This window comes from Pristis pectinata, chromosome 35 (genome assembly GCF_009764475.1).
Source record: "Pristis pectinata isolate sPriPec2 chromosome 35, sPriPec2.1.pri, whole genome shotgun sequence".
Taxonomy (NCBI): Eukaryota; Metazoa; Chordata; class Chondrichthyes; order Rhinopristiformes; family Pristidae; genus Pristis; species Pristis pectinata.
In genome coordinates, this window is record NC_067439.1 from 16,669,727 (window position 1) to 16,685,903 (window position 16,177).

The following is a 16,177-nucleotide window of genomic DNA, read 5'->3' on the forward strand; positions in this document are numbered from 1 at the left end:
ATTGGTCCCACCTTTACTCTCATCATCTTTCTGCTCTTCACATAAGTGAAAAAAGCCTTGGGATTTTCCTTCTAAAACTTTCGCTAACACAGTTCCTATTCCCAGACTTGTTTGCTATAGAACGAATGCTCACTCTGTTAATTTTTTTGTTAAATATCTATTGAAAAACTTGTCATCTGTTTTCATAAATTTCTAGCGACCTTTATCTCATCCACTTATTTTTCCTTCGGTTAATTTTAGGCTGGAGCAATTTGTAGAGTAAATGGACTACATTATATCAGTAACATAATTCTTCCGTTAATCTGTTTTGTAGTGTGAAAATTCTTCTTCTATGCGATGGCAGATGGCACTGTACAGGGACATTGCTGGCAAAGCTGAAGATAGTAACGACCCTGAAAAGATAGTGAAACGGGTGCAGGAGGTCTCTGCGGTACTGTTCCACTTGGAGCAGGTACAGACATCCAACATACGTCATCGCTGTATTTTGTCAGTTGAAAGAGTGCACCTTATGAAGAAATAGCAACAATAGCCTATCATTGATGCTGTATTTTTAAATCATTGTTAATCTTACTGACTTCCTCCTTCTCCCACCTATATTCTTTCCACTTCCCCAGTAAATTTCATGGCCATGAAGAACCATTCAAACATGTGATTATTTTTTCCCCAATATATTGAGCAGAATAAAGGTGACACTTTTAGATTGGCTTGGCAATAGAAGACAGCAGATGACAGTAGAGGGTTGTTACAGTGATTGGATGCCTTTGACGAGTGGACTACACAAGGATCAGTGCAGGGACGCACGTGCTGTTTGTAATGTATGTGAATGACCTGGATGTGGATGTGAGAGGCAAGATCAGTTAGTGGATGACACGAAGATTGGTGGAGTTGTTGATGGTGTGGAAGTAGTCTTAGGCTGCGGAGAGAAATCGATGAGTTGATGAAATGGGCTGAAAAAAATGACAGGCAGAGATCCGGACAGATATAAGGTGATACATTTTGACAGCATGAATGAGGCTAGGACATACACCATGAATTTTAGGGAGTATGGAGGAACAAAAGGACCTGGGAGTACGTCCATAGATCCTTAAGTGCGGCAATGCATGTAGACAAAGGGGTTATGAAGGCTTTCATCGGTTGGGGTATTGAATACAGAAGTGGGAAGTTATGCTACAACTTTATAAAACCTTGATCAGACCACAGCGGGAGTACTGTATGCAGTTCTGATCACATGCTATACAAAGAATGTGACAGTGCTGGAGAGGGTGCAGAGGAGATTCATCAGGGATGTTGCCTGGGATGGAGCGTTGCAGTTATGTGGAGAGACTGAAGAAGCTGGGTCTGATTTCTCTGGAGTGGAGGAGGTTAAGCTGGGACATGATTGAGGAATATAACATTATGAGGGGTATACATAGGGTAGACAGCAGGAACCTTTTCTCCATATCAGAGGCAGGCAAAATAGAGGATTTGGAGAGGATAAGGGAGGAAGTTTTCAGAGGGCATATGAGAGTGACCTTTTTAACGCAGAGAGTGTTGATGACATGGAATACAGTGCCAGAGGGAGTGGTTGAAGCGGGGTCACTGACAGCATTTAAGAAGTCTCTAGATGAGCTTAGGCATAAAAGGGTATGGGACAAATCGTGGGAGATGCGATTAGTGTGGATGGGTACCGACTGGTCAAGATTTGGATAAGAATGTCAGTGGGATGATCAGTAAGTTTGCAGATGACACTTAATTGGTGGTGTGGTGGACAGTGAAGAAGGTTGTCTCAGGTTACAACAGGATCTAGATGAACTGGGAAAGCTGACAAAGTAAATTTGGATGAAATTTAACTCAGACATTTGCGAAGTGATACATTTTAGGAAGTTTAACCCAGGTAGGACTTGCACAGTAAACAACAGGGCCCTGGGAATGTTGTAGGAAGAAGGTGAAAGGCACTCTTTCCTTCGGATGGGGCATTGACTACATGAGTTGGTACATCATGTTACAGCTGTACAAGATGTTGGTGAGACTGCACCTGGAGGATTGTGTGCAGTTCTGGTCACCATACAATATGTAGGATGTGATTAAGCTAGAGAGGGTGCAGTAAAGATTCACAAGGATGTTGCCAGCACTGGAGGCCTTGAGTAATAAGGACAGACTGGATAGACTGGGACTGTCTTCGCTGGAGTGAAGGAGACTGAGAGGTGACCGTATCGAGGTTTATAAAATCATGAGTAGCATGGAAAAGGTGGATGATCGCAGTCTTTTTCCCAGGGTAAGGGAGCCTAAAGCTAGGGGGCACAGGTTTAAGGTGAGAGGGGAAAGATATGAAGCGGGCCTGAGAGCCAGATTTTCACACAGAGGGTGATGGGTATTTGGAACAAATTGTCGGAGGAAGTGGGAACAATTGCAAGGCATTTGGACAGGTTTTAGATAAGAAAGTTTTAGAGGGATATGGGCCAACTGCAGACAAATGGGACAAGGTCAGGTGGCACCTTGGTCAGCATGGACGAGTTAGCCCTAAGAGCCTGATCCCATGCTCTATAAATTTATAAATCCTGCCCCTCAGAATCTTCTCCAACGACCTCCCTATCACTGATGTAAGGCTCTCTGGCCTGTAGTTTCCAGGTTTAGCCTCACTGCCCTTTTTGAACAAGGGGACAACATTTGCTATCTTCCAGTCCTCTGGAACCTTCCCCTCAGCTAATGAAAATGAAAAAAATCCCTGTCAGAGCCCTTGCAAACTTGTTCCTTTCTTCCCTTCTCATCCTTAGATTGATCCCACCAGGCCCTGGGGATTTTACCCCCACCTTGTGTGCTCCAGTATTTTTAGCACTTCTTCCTTCTGGATACAGACGTACTCCAGAATATCAGTGTACCCCTCCCCTAACTCCACAGTCTCCATGTCCTTCTCCCTGGTGAATACGGATGAGAACTATTCATTTCAGATCTTGCACATAGCCCCTGGCTCCATGCATTGATTCCCTTCTGGTCCCCAAGGTAACCCCTTCCTTCTCTCACCTACACCATAGCTTCTAATATACTTGCAAAAGGTTTTAGGATTCTCCTTTATCATATTTTGCCAAGGTCACTTCATGGCCCTTTTTGCCATCCTAATTTCTCTCCTATATCCCCACATCACTCGATACCAATTTCCCATACCTGACACAAACTTCCTGATCAAACCTTCAATCGCCTCGTTAACCAACGTTCCCTAAACTTACCATCTTTGCCTCTTACCCCTACAGCGTATGTTTTTAAATGCCTTCAACTTACCTGATGTTGTTTTCCCCTCTGGCAGCTGCCCCCAGCCTACTTGTGCCAGCTCCTGTTTTACACTATTGAAATCTGCCTTCCCCCAGGTTAGGGCCCAACTTGAGGACTAACTTTATCTATTTCCATGACTACACTGTATGTCCCCCTAACTATTACGTCTCCTATCACTACAGCTCTCCTTGTCTCCACCCTCGCCAGCTGTGCATCAGATCCATTTGTGCCACAGACCTGTGGTTCTCTCCTCTGAAAGGCCAGCTCCCCAACAGTATCCAAAACAATACACTCATTGCTGAGTGGTACTAGCTACAGCATGGCTTCATTTAGTGATGGCAATCTTTGAAGACAGGGTGGACATGATTGAGTAATTCCACTACTGAGCCTGCCTACCATGCTTTTGTAAATGATTGTGTTGAAACACAGAAAAGTATTCAACTATTCCCTGTGTTCTTAATGAAAGCATCAAGCTTACACTAGTAAGGTTGCCATTGTTTCTTTCCTGAGTTCTTTTTCCCTCTGCTTTATAAATAAGACTGTATTCTGAGTGAATCAACTTTGTTAGCTCTGCAACTGACGAATGGAATTGAACTCAGGCATACAGTATATTCTGTCCCATATTTAATTCATTGGCTGACACAGAGTTGTCAGTAGATACTCCACAAGTATACCTTAATTGTAAATGTTACGGCTGTGTTTTGTGGTCATTGACTGTGAATAGGCATCAAATTATGTCCACCACATCCAAATGTTATACCATTAAAAGACCAACTGAGAGCAGTAGTATTTTTGATTTGCCACTCATTAATACTTCTCCAATAATCATTGATATTTAGACAGAGCATCCTTTCAAGTCCAAGAAGATGGTTTGGTACAAGCTGTTATCCAAGCAACGGAGGAGAGCTGTGGTAGCATGTTTCCGAATGACCCCACTTTATAACTTGCCAAGGTAAGGTATCACAAAGTGGCACAGAACCAGAAAATGGTAGCTTGTTTCGAGTTGTCATCCCATGGAATATTCATGTACAGTTGTTGGATATTAGATTTGTTTTGCCCATTGACAATGAACAAGTGATAAATCAAGCCCACTATCTTGTGGACTTTTTTTTAAAGATACGAGACATGTCGTAAATTTGAACAGAAAGGAAAAGGGAGCATATGTAAGGTGTAAGAACCTGAAATCCCTTGAGGAATAAAAAGAAAGCAGGAAAGAACTTAAACAGGGAATCAGGAGGGCTAAAAGGGGCCATGAAATGTCCGTGGCAAGTAGCATTAAGGAAAATCCTAAGGCATTTTATGCATACATTTAAAAAATAAGTGGGCAGCTAGAGAGAGGATAGGACCACCCAACAGCAAAGGAGGGAATTTATACCTGGAGCCAGAGGAAGTGGATGAGGTACGAAATGAGTACATCGCATTGGTATTCACTAATGAGAAGGACATGGAGATCAGGGATGAGTACATTGATACTCTTGGGCATCTTGATATCAAGGATGAGGAGGTATTGGGTCTTTTGAAGACATTAAGGTGGAGAAGTCCCCAGAACCTGATGGGATCTATTCTAGGTTATTGAGAGAGGCATGGACTTAATATGGATACTCATTGTGGCTTTGTGCCTGCAGGTCATGTCTTCCAAACTTGATTGAGTTTTTTGAGGAGGTGATGAAAATGATTGATGAGGGTAGGGCAGTGGATGTTGTCTACATGGAGTTCAGTAAAGCAATCAACAAGGTCCCTCAATGTAGGCTGATTCAGAAGATTAGGGACATAGGAACCATGATGACTTCGTAGATTGGATTCAAAATTGGTTCAGCCATAGAAGACAGAGGGTAATGGTGGAGCGGTGTTATTCTGACTGGATGTCTGTGACCAGTGGTGTTCCACAGAGGTCAGTGCTGGCTCTTCTATTGTTCGTGATATACTGTTTATGCAAGTAGACTGATTAGTAAGTTTGTGGAGGACACACAGATTGGTAGAGTGTGGACAGTGAGGAAGGTCGTTAAAAGTTGGAAATATGGGTGGAGAAATGGCAGATGAAGTTTAATGACTGCCTGCACATAGTCCATATCCCTCAATTCTCTGCATGTTCATGTGCCAATTGAAGAGACTCTGAGACGCTTCTACTGTATCTGTCTTCACCACCACTCCTGGCAGCACATTCCAGGCATCCAAAAAAACCTGCCCTACACATCTTCTTTGAACTCCCATCTCTCACCTTAAATGCATGCCCTCTAGTATTAGGCATTTCGAACCTAGGAAAAAGATCCCAGCTGTCTACACTGTCTATGCCTCTCATAATTTTATAAACTTCTATCAGGTCTCCCCTTAGCCTCCGCCGCTCCAGGAAAAACAACTTTTGTCCAACTTCTCCTTATAGCACAAACTCTCTAATCCCAGCAACATCTTGGTACATCTCTTCTGCACCCACTCCGTAGCTTCCACATCATTCCTGCAGTGGGGTGACCAGAACTGAATGCAATATTCTAGATGCAGCTGAACTAGTTTTATAAGGCTGTAACATAACCTCCTGACTTTTGAACTCAGTGCCTCGACTAATAAAGGCAAGCATGCCATATGCCCTCTTTACCACCCTGTTGACCCTTTCAGTGAGCTATGGACTTGGACCCCCAGATCCCTCTGCACATTAATGCGGTTAAGGGTCCTGCCATTAACTGTGTACTTTCCCTTTACATTTGATCTCCCAAAGTGCAACACCTCACACTTGGCCAGATTAAACTGCATCTGCCATTTCTCCGCCCATATCTGCAACTGATCTATATCCAACTGTATCCTTTGACAATCTTCTACACTGTCCAAAACACCACCAATCTTTGTCATCTGCAAATTTACAGCAAATGTGTCTTTATCTTCTGAATCAAACTACCATGAGGGACCTTGTCGAATGCCTTACTAAAATCCATGTAGGCAACATCCACCGCTCTACCCTCATCAATCAACTTTGTCAACTCTTCGAAAAACTCAGTGAAGTTCTTAAGACATGACCTGCCCTGCACAAAACCATGGTGACTGTCCCTTATTAGGCCATGCTGTCCCAAATGCCCATAAATCCTACCCTAAGAATCCTCTCCAATAGATTCCCTTCCACTGACATCTATCAACAGTCTATAATTTCTAGGATTGTTCCTATTTCTCTTCATGAACAAAGGAACATTAGTTACTCACCAGTCCTCCAGGACCTTGCCTGTGGCTAGAGAGACACACAGATCTTGATCAAAGCCCCACCAATCTTATCTCTTGCCTCTCTCAATAACCTAAGCTATATCCCATCAGGCCCTGGGGACTTATCCACCTTAATGTCCTTCAAGAGACTCAACACTACCTCTTTCTTTATCTCAAAATGTCCCATCATATTAGGACACGCCACCCTGATCTCACTATCCTTCTCCTCGGTGTATACCAATGCAAGGTATTATTTACCACTTCGCCCACATCATCTGACTCCAAGCACATGTTCCCTCCTTTATCCTTGAGTGATCCTACCCTCTTCCTTGTAATCCTCTTGCATTTGATGCATCAGGGATCTCTTGCAGGATGTTAAGGATAAATTTGTCCCAGTGAGGCAGAGAAAGAATGGCAGGGTGAAGGAACCGTGGGTGACAAGAGAGGTGGAACAACTAGTTAGGAAGAAGAAGGCAGCATACATAAGGTATAAGCAGCAAGGATCAGATAGGGCTCATGAGGAATATAGAGTAGCAAGGAAGGAACTTAAAAGGGGCTGAGGAGAGCAAGAAGGGGACATGAAAAGGCTTTGGAAAGTAGGGTTAAGGAGAATCCCAAGGCTTTTTTCTCACACGTGAAGAGCAGAAGGATAACGAGAGTAAAGGTAGGTCCGATTAGAGACAAAGGTGGGAAGATGTGCCTGGAAGCTGTGGAAGTGGGTGAGGTTCTCAATGAATACTTCTCTTCAGTATTCACCAAGGAGAGGGGTCTTGATGACTCTGAGGACAGTGTTGGTAAGGTTAATGTTCTAGAGCATGTAGATAGCAAGAGAGAGGACGTGTTGGAGCTGTTAGAAAATATTAGGACAGATAAGTCCCCAGGGCCTGACAGAATATTCCCCAGGCTGCTTCACGAGGCGAGGGAGGAGATTGCTGAACCATTGAGTCCTCGTTGTCCACGAGAATTAACCGGAGGCTTGGAGGTTGGCAAATGTTGTCTCCGAATTCAAAAAAGGTAGTAGGGATAGTCCAGGGAATTACAGACCAGTGAGCCTCACGTCTGTGGTGGGCAAGCTGTTGGAAAGGATTCTATGAGATAGGATCTATGAGCATTTAGAGAATCATGGACTAATTAGTCAGCATTGGCTTTGTGAAGGGAAGATCTTGCCTCACAAGCCTGATAGGGGTCTTTGAGGAGGTGACCAGGAAGACTGATGAGGGTAGTGCAGTAGATGTGGTCTACATGGATTTTAGTAAGGCGTTTGACAAGGTTCCAAGTGGTAGGCTTCTTCAGGAGGTCAGAGGGCATGGGATCCAGGGAGGATTGGACGTTTGGTTTCAAAATTGGCTTGTCTGTAGAAAGCAAAGGGTTGTGGTGGAGGGAGTGCATTCAGATTGGAGGGCTGTGACTAGCGGTGTCCCACAAGGATTGGTTCTGGGACCTATACTTTTCGTGATATTTATTAATGACTTGGATGAGGGGGTAGAAGGGTGGGTTAGCAAGTTTGCAGATGACACAAAGTTTGGTGGTGTTGTGGATAGTGTGGAGGGCTGTCGAAGTTTATAGAGGGATATTGATAGGATGCGGAGCTGGGCTGAGAAGTGGCAGATGGAGTTCAATCCGGAGAAGTGTGAGGTGGTACACTTTGGAAGGACTAACTCCAAGGTGGAGTACAAGGTTAATGGCAGGATTCTGGGGAGTATGGAGGAGCAGAGGGATCTGGGGGTTCATATCCACAGATCACTGAAAGTTGCCTCACAGGTGGATAGGGTAGTTAATAAAGCTTATGGGATGTTAGCTTTCATAAATCGTGGGATCGAGTTTAAGAGCCGCGAGGTAATGATGCAGCTCTACCAAGTTAGACCACACTGAGAGTATTGTGTCCAGTTCTGATAACCTCATTATAGGAAGGATATAGAGGTGTTGGAAAGGGTGCAGAGGAGATTTACCAGGATGCTGCCTGGATTAGAGAGTATGCATTATGAGGAGAGACTAGGGGAGCTAGGGCTTTACTCATTGGAAGGAAGGAGGATGAGGGGAGACATAATAGAAGTATACAAAATACTAAGAGGAGTAGATAGAGTGGACAGCCAGCACCTCTTTCCCAGGGCACCAATGCTCAATACAAGAGGGAATGGCTTTAAGGTAATGGGTGGGAAGTTCAAGGGAGATATCAGAGCGAGGTTTTTCACCCAGAGAGTGGTTGGTGCATGGAATGCACTGCCTGGGGTGGTGGTGGAGGCTGATACCTTGGTCAAGTTCAAGAGATTGTTAGATAAGCATATGGAGGAATTTAAACTAGGCGGATATGTGGGAGGAAGGGGTTAGGTAGTCTTAGGTGTGGTTTAAAGTTCGGCACAACATGGGCCGAAGGGCCTGTATTGTGCTGTATTGTTCTATGGTTCTATGTGTAGAATGCCTTGGGATTTTCTTTAATCCTACTTGCCAAAGACTTTTCATGGCCCCTCCTGGCTCTCCTAATTTCCTTCTTGAGTTCTTTTCTGACTTCTTTATACTGCTCAAGGGCTCTGTTTGATTTTAGCTTACATATTCTTCTTGACTAAATTCACAACATCTCTCGTCATCCAATGTTCCCTTACCTTGCCATCCTTGTCTGTCCTTTTTACTATGGCATACCTGTCCTTTCCTCTGTACAGTTAGCCTTCAAACACCCTCCACATGTCAGATGTGGACCTGCCCAAAAACATCTGTTCCCAATTAACTCTCCCTAGCTCCTGTCTAATGCTCTCGTAATCTGTCCTCCCCTAATTTAATACTTCCCCACAAAGTCCATCCTTTCCTTAAGGCTAAATGTTCCTCCCCTGAAAGGTCAATCACCTGTGCAGGCTCATTTCTCAATACCAGTTCTAGTATGGCCCCATTTCTTGTTGGACTATCAACATACTGTTTTAAGAAACTCTCCTGGATGCACCTAACAAATTTTATCCTGTCTCACCCTCTTGCACTAAGGAGGTCCCAGTCTATACTGGGGATGTTGATGTCACCCACAACAACAACCATTTTGTTTTTACACCTTCCCTAGTCTGCCGGCATATCTGGTCCTCAATGTCTCGGTGGCTATTGGGGGTCTCTTCTGAAACCCTGGTACATCATTGAAACCCTGGAACATTAAGCATCCAGCCCTGTCCCTCTCTCTATACTGGCCACAACATCATAGTTCCATGTATTGATCCATGCTCTGAGTTCACCTCCCTTAGCCTTAATACTCCTTGCACTAAACTAAACATACTTCAACCCTTCCGTCCCAGCTTGTATATTACCTTGCTCCTGCCTGCTCTTCCTTACAGACTTACTGGTCATGACATCTATGTTCCCCTCAATCCCACTACTTTCTGACCTGGTGCCCTGGTTCCCATACATTTCTGTATCGAACTTCCAGCCTCCCATCTGCCTCACTGCTACTTTGGATCCCACCCACCTGCCAATCTAGTTTAGACCATCTCTAGTACCACAAGCAAGTCTGCCCGGCAGGATATTGGTCCCCCTCCAGTATACATTGTTTCTTTCAATGATTATTATCTTCAGCAAATTAATATATACTGTATATGGTGGTAAATATTAAATGATAGTCTATTCATTGCTGTGTATAATCACAATACAACCAAGAGGATGGCCCTGGGTGGGGTTCAGCTGATGAGCTACAACATAGATGGAGCCAGGTAATGTTTCAGGAAATTAGTGTACTTCATGAAGGCACAGGTATGTGGCTTGGGTCTCACCTCCAATTAAGGATACAGTTGTGAACTTTTGAATTGCCTGGTTCCACCCAGGACACCTGTCAGGGTATGGTTAGAGGGGTTGATGGCTCAATGACAAAGTTTGTCATGGGTAATTGCAGATTGTAGGTTTTGCACACTTCAATATCTCCAAAAAATTTGCCTGCCTTCAAGATTTGTAAGAAATTTTATATACTAGATATACACTGTGTACATTGGAGCCTAGAAATTCAATTACTCCCTGTACCTGAAGGAAGAGGGCCAAGGCAAACCTAATTTTGGGCTTGGGCCTCATGACGATTATTTCCATATCAACATTTCTCTTAAGTAATTAGAGCTCCAGGATTGAATTCTGTTTTTCAAATTGTAGGAGTGAGATTTGAACTAAAGAATTTTGGTCCTTGGCTTCTTAGATTGCGCAGTTTGTTATAGCCTGAGCTATTTTTGCATCTTAATGATTGCACCATGAAGGTGTTAAAGTATTTAACAATATCATTTTTTCCCAGTATTCAGTTGTGATTAATTTTGATGTTGAATAAGTTATAAAGCAGCTTTATTGATCAAAGACAAATGTAGAAAATTTATCCTCTTCTCTCAGACATAAAATTAGCTATTACTTCATGAACGCCTATCTGGAACTGTGGCTTCGCAGAGCGTGTGAGGAAACAGACTTTGCAAGTCTAGTATACCTACTGATGGTAACGTAGACTTTGCATAACTATCTCTGACACTAAATCTTAGAACTAGCAATGCACATGGTCCCTTGACAAGTATGTTGTACAATTGCTGCAGAATCTGATGGTCAGAGCAACAAGCTGAAGATCTGAAGTCATCCCCTAATTCTTAATTAGAGCAAGTTTAAGCACAAACTAATGGACATTGCATTTGGTCAGTATTAGTGCAGTGTAAGTAGTTGGTGAAGTGTGAGGATATTATCAGTGGACCTATGACAAAACATTCTCCAGTTTGAAATAAAGTAGAAGAAAAGGTGAGGTAAATGAAGTTGTAGTTCAAAATAAAACAAAGGGATTCTGAAAGAAGTGTCACTGTCAGCAGAAAGTAAACTGAAGTGATACCATTGGAATAACACATTGAACATCTGGATTCATCCTGACAGTCAGAAGACTTTCAATTAGATGCATTGAGCACTCATTGTATTACCACAGTATGCTATAAATAGTATAATTTCATATGAATGAAAGCTAAATGATCAGCTTTAAAAAAGACAGATATAACCTTCTTAGTTCTATTTATAGTTACTTGAACCTATTGGACATAGCTATATTGAACTATTGTAGAGAATGTAGGGAAATAGTCGCAATTATAGTGGAGACATTTATCCCTTCTTGTTCTCTGATCCATCAGCAGAGCAAAATTGTACAAATGCTTTCTCTAACAATTGTGTGATAAGATAGTTAACCACTAAGACATGTCTTTATTCCCAAACCCTCCTGTTTTCAATCTCACCCTTCCTTAGGCACCGCGCATGTAACCTCTTCATCGAAGGTTATAGAAATTCCTGGATTGAGACGGAGGAGCATTCGTTTGAAGATAAACTAATAGATGATCTGGCTGTAAGTACTGGTTTCTGTGAGCTGGCATGCAGCTGTGCTGTACCAGTACATACAACCCCATTTCTGCACCATCTGCTGTCGCTTGTATTTTTACGTCAAGTCTGTGGCACAGTAGTGCCATGTCTCCTGTCTCTCAATGTTGCATCACTGGAAGCTGGAAATGGCTGAGTCCATGAAATGAAGCCTTTTGTATGGCAGAGCTATGATTCAGGCTAAACGTTGTAAAAAAAAGTCTGCCAAATTCTGCAAGTCATTCTTCACGGTGCTTTTTCCCTATTTATCCTTTACTTCTCCAGTCTCCTGCTGAAAGAGCATACGTGATATCTAAAGGTCCAGTTACATTAGAACTAGAATTAAGTGGACCTTGAATAATATCAAAAAATTGTTAAAATGAATTGCAAATGGGATGAATAGTTTGAATTAATACAATTTGAAAAGAAAGCAGTGCTTTGGGTAATGATTACTTGATAGAACAGCTAAGATTATTTACCTATCTGAATGATTTGTGGTTGTTCCTTCAGTTGATGTCCCTCAAATTGCATTTGCCCCACAAATGAATATTCATTTCCATTTAGTCAAATCAGTCCTTCCTTTTCAATTGCCCTATTCATAATTTCACACTGCATAACCTTCATAGCAATTATATCTATCTCCACAATACTGCCTCCAACTTTGTTAAGTAATCATGTACTTACTACTGACCAGTGATAGAATTATCCCAAAAATCTATTTCACAAGAATGTACAAGATGGTTATTTGTGCTCATACTTTTTAAAAAAATTCTCTTTATTTCATCTATTCGCAGTTTGGAATTTATGACTATTTTAAAAATACTTTGCCACGTAACCAAGTCCTGAGCCTGAATTCTGGATAAAATTAGCAGTCAAAGGAATGCCACACTAACACATTAATAGTTGGCTTTATAATATTACAAACAATAGGTAGCAAGGATAAAAAAAGAGAGTGTGCCACAAGATGTCAGAAAGAAGGGAGAATAAAGAACTAGAATTGAGAAACAAAGAAAGTTTTATAAAAGGGGCTACAAAAGAGTATTGCTGCTTGTATTGCCAATACACTGCACATGGGAATCAGTAATAATCCAACCTCGATGAGATAACAATTTGTCTCAATGCAAAAGCAAAATATGATCTATAACCAGTAATCTTCAACATAACATTTCTCACTTATCCTATTTATTGAGTTCATACGTTCAATGTTTGTCCTTGATTAATTGCACCAAGTCCTCATGACCCTTACAATCTGGAATGTACTTATTTGGTCCAATATCTGGTTTTATCATGATGAGATCTAAGAATGTTAAATCGATAACTCGTGATCATAACAGCAGATATTGGAATCTGTTTCATACTGCCCAGTGCTTCTCCTTGGCTTAAAAGATGAAGTGAAAGTACATTCTAACCTTAGTGAGATTTCCAAGCCAGTAAGTTTTGCACAGTATATAGTACTTGCAGCACAGAACAACACCACCAATGCAAATAATTATGTTTCATTCGAACCTCCCCGTAACACTCCTCATTTAACCACTCTTTTCTCTCACATGTCTTTATTTTGTTTTTCCTTAACTGCATCTCTGTCAGGTGTTTCAACTACCCCCGTACTGTGTTCCACATTCTAATCACTCTCCTTGTAAATCCCCAGTTGAATTTGGTAGTTGGTGGATTTATACCAAGTATCCCCACAGTGAAAACCTTGTTACATCTACCCTATCAAAACTTTTCTTCATTTTTATTACCTATCTCTGGTCAAGTGTTTACATATTCCAGCCTGATCAATCTTTCCTGAAATGCTTTGGTACCATAAAAACTGCTGTATCACCATACCACCCTTGTTTTTCTGATACCAATGCAGATCAAGAAAGATAGAAGAGGCAAGGAAATGAAAACACTTGGCCAGATCGAAGCTTTGAAAATGAAGAACAATTTTGATATTGTGGACGTAATAAAGGTGTTGTGGTGGTACAGCAATTAGCGCTGCTGTCTCACAATCTTAAGGACCCAGGTTTAGTTTGACTTTGGGTGCTGCCTGCACGGAGTTTGTATGTCTTCTGTGTGGGTTTCCTTCAGGAGGTCCAATTTCCTCCAAAATCCCAAAGATGCGCTGATTGGTGATCGTACTGTACCTCAGATCCCTCTGCCCCTCTCCCAATTTATTAGGTGCTTATTTTCCAAGAACTCTGTGATCTCTTTTTCTTCAAACTACAATGTATCACCTTGGACTTTTATACATTGGAATATAATCCAACAGCTGATTATATCCCTATTCTCCAAGTTTATTAATATTTTCCTGTATTTCGTTGCAGTCCTCATGTACAACCTACAGCTCAAAAATGCTGTTTTCTGCAAATGGTGAACAATAGTGGTCCAAACACTAATTCTTGTGGGACATCACTTCCCATATTTTACTTGTTTCAGTGGCTTCCAACCAAGTTCCTATTTATTAACGGGTACAGAGTGGATAAGTAGAGCAGCACATGCTTGAGAAAAGCAGAAAGTATTGACCTCTGCAGGCCAGAGTTAATATTACAGGCTGATGATCCTTCTTCACTCCAATGATAGCTCATCTACATGAAACATGAACTCTGCTTCTCCCTCCACAGATGATGCTCTTTATTTACAGCATTTTTGGCTTTTTGCATTCTTAACACCTGTGCAATTTTGCTTTTGGAATATACATTTCTTTCCCTATTCTAAGTGATCAGACTTGAAATTAGTTTACTTAGTACAGCTTTCATCTGGCCTGAATCTTTAAATAGCTGACAAAAGGGTTCAGAAATGTGTGACTCTGCATCTGCTGGCAGTGCAACCTGAGCACGTGCTGTCTTCAGTCTCCAGTGAAAACCTCCTACAGATGAGTCACGGAGTTGTACAGCACAGAAACATGCCCTTCGGCCCTCCACATCCATGCCAGCCTTTTGCCCAAGTGATCCCCAAGTGCAGTAATCTCACTTGCCTGCATTAGGACCATATCCTTCTATTCCTTGCCTATTTATGTCTGTCTAAATGCCTCTTAAACATAGTGATTGTATTTGATTCCACCACCTTCTCTGGCAAAACGTTCCAGAGCTCAACCACTCTCTATCAGTACTCAGCCTCCTTCACTCAGGGATAACAAGCCCAGCCTATCCAATCTCTCTCCATAACTAAAGTCCTCCAATCCAGGCAACATCCTGGTGAATGTCCTCTGCACTCTCTCCAGCACAATCACATCCTTCCCATAGTGTGGGGACCAGAACTGCACACAGTGCTCCAGGTGCAGCCTAACCAGAGTTTTGTAAAGTTACGATCTAAGGTCCCAATTCTATGTCCTGACCTAAGAAGGTAGGCATGCCACATGCTGCCTTCACCTCCCTATTAACCTATGTTGCTACTTTCAGGGACCTATGGACTTGGATGCCTAGATCTCCACGTTCACCAACATTCCTTAGTGCCCTACCATTTACTGAATATGTTCTACCCCTATTTGACCTCCCAAAATGTACCCCTCACTAGTTAGGATTAAATTCCATCTGATCTATATCCTTCTGTAGCATGAGACAGCCTTCCTCACTATCCGTAACACCACCAATTTTCTTGTCACCCATTAAGTTACTAATCATAGGAAATGTGTGAGGCAGGTTTTTTTTACGCTGAGTGTGGTGGGTGCCTGGAATGCGCTGCCAGGTGTGGTGGTGGAGGCAGATACCAGCAAAGCGTTTGATAAGGTACCCCATGCAAGGCTGATTGAGAAAGTAAGGAGGCATGGGATCCAAGGGGGCATTGCAGTGTGGATTCAGAACTTGCTGACCCACAGAAGGCAAAGGGTGGTTGTTCAAGGGTCGTATTTCTGCATGAAGGTCGGTGACAAGTGGTGTACCTCAGAGATCTGTACTGGGTCCCTTGCTTTTTGTTATTTTTATAAACGACCTGGATGAGGAAGTGGAGGGGTGGGTTAATAAGTTTGCGGATGACACGAAGGTTGGCGGTGTTGTGGATAGTTTGGAGGGCTGTCAGAGGTTACAGAGGGACATAGATAGGACGCAAAGTCGGGCTGAGAAGTGGCAGATGCAGTTCAACCCAGATAAGTGTGAAGTGGTTCATTTTGGTAGGTCAAATATGATGGCAGAGTATAGTCTTAATGGTAGGACTCTTGGCAGTGTGGAGGATCGGAGGGATCTTGGGGTCCAAGTCCATAGGGCGCTCAAAGCAGCTGCACAGGTTGACCCTGTGGTTAAGAAGGCATATGGTGTATTGTCCTTCATCAATCGGGGAATTGAATTTAGGAGCTGAGAGGTATTGTTGCAGCTATATAGGTCCCTGGTCAGACCCCACTTGGAGTACTGTGCGCCGTTCTGGTCGCCTCACTACAGGAAGGATGTGGAAGCCATAGAAAGGGTACAGAGGAGATTTACAAGGATGCTGCCCGGAATGCGGAGCATGC

General features: G+C 42.6%; 1 protein-coding gene across 9 annotated transcripts in view; it reads left to right on the forward strand.

Annotated features, from left to right (window-relative positions):
- Positions 1-16,177, forward strand: part of LOC127586448 (ryanodine receptor 1-like) — a 625,703-nt gene that overhangs the window by 468,234 nt on the left and 141,292 nt on the right. For all 9 annotated transcript variants that reach the window (XM_052044410.1, XM_052044408.1, XM_052044411.1 and 6 more), the window contains 3 exons: positions 314-451; positions 4,086-4,198; positions 11,644-11,740. In XM_052044410.1, the coding sequence (XP_051900370.1) occupies positions 314-451; positions 4,086-4,198; positions 11,644-11,740 (348 nt within the window). The remainder of the gene's footprint in view (positions 1-313; positions 452-4,085; positions 4,199-11,643; positions 11,741-16,177) is intronic.